A 945-nucleotide genomic window follows, 5' to 3' on the forward strand; every position below is an offset into this window, starting at 1 on the left:
CTGCCGCACCCGGGAGCTGGGCAGGACAGGGACCGAAACCGCGTAATGTGGGATGAAACTCGCCAAAGGAAGCTTGTTAAATAATTTATTGATTTATACAAAGTCTTTCCAACCCGCGTGGAGACATTATTTGATCCCAAATTAAAATCAAGCGTTCATTTTTCTCTCGTACTTTTTTGGGGTTGTTTTTTTTTCTTTTGATATTATTAAGCATAAAATCCGGAGGCAGGAGAAATCAAACCGCCAAAACACTGAGTAGAGAGAGGGAGGGAGGGAAAGAAAACAGCCGGTTTTTACACTAGAAATATACATCACAAAATCTGAAATTTACTATATACAAAGTGGCTGAGCTTGGATTTGGCGACCCATAAAAAACGTAACAAAATCTGATTGTTAGGAGCAGGAAATCGGCAAGAAGGCTAAAAGAAAGAGGGACAAACCTTAAAGGGACACAAAACACAAACCAAAAAGTTGGGAAAATTCCTCTGAAATTTACATCGATGAGAAGGAAAATAATTTCATAACTTATTCTGTAAAAAATATATACATTTCACATACATCTCAGGCTGTACAACACACCACTTTGAACATCCAGTTACAGCTCGTCCCGGTCGCGGTGCCCAGCGCGGCAGCTCGCACGCCGGTGCCCGCGCCCTCACAACGTGTCCGAGCTGGTGCTGCAGGGGCTGACGAGGGACAGGTTCGTGGGTTTGTGCTTTTTCAATAGCCTCGTGATTTTTTCGTCGTCTGAGTTGGGGTCCAGGGGCTTGTTGTATTCGTCATCGTCCTCATTGTCCGAGCTCTCCTTCAGCTTCTCCGTCTCAGAGTCGTGCTTCTTCTTCGCCGACGCCATCTCCGCTGCGTGCCGCTTCCGCCACTTGGTCCGTCTGTTCTGGAACCAGACCTGGGCACCGGCATCGGGCACGGCTCAGCTCAGCCCCGCCG

The 945-nt window shown here is 47.4% G+C and overlaps 1 protein-coding gene across 1 annotated transcript; it reads right to left on the minus strand.

Moving 5' to 3' along the window:
- Nucleotides 1-655: 655 nt before the first annotated feature.
- Nucleotides 656-928, minus strand: LOC104489564 (homeobox protein Nkx-6.2-like; the record flags this gene model as incomplete). Its single annotated transcript, XM_010131736.1, has 1 exon — nucleotides 656-928. A coding segment is annotated over one exon (273 nt), but the record flags the coding sequence as incomplete, so codon positions are not given.
- Nucleotides 929-945: the final 17 nt, after the last annotated feature.

Source organism: Buceros rhinoceros, unplaced genomic scaffold (assembly GCF_000710305.1).
Source record: "Buceros rhinoceros silvestris isolate BGI_N320 unplaced genomic scaffold, ASM71030v1 scaffold36492, whole genome shotgun sequence".
Lineage (NCBI taxonomy): Eukaryota > Metazoa > Chordata > Aves > Bucerotiformes > Bucerotidae > Buceros > Buceros rhinoceros.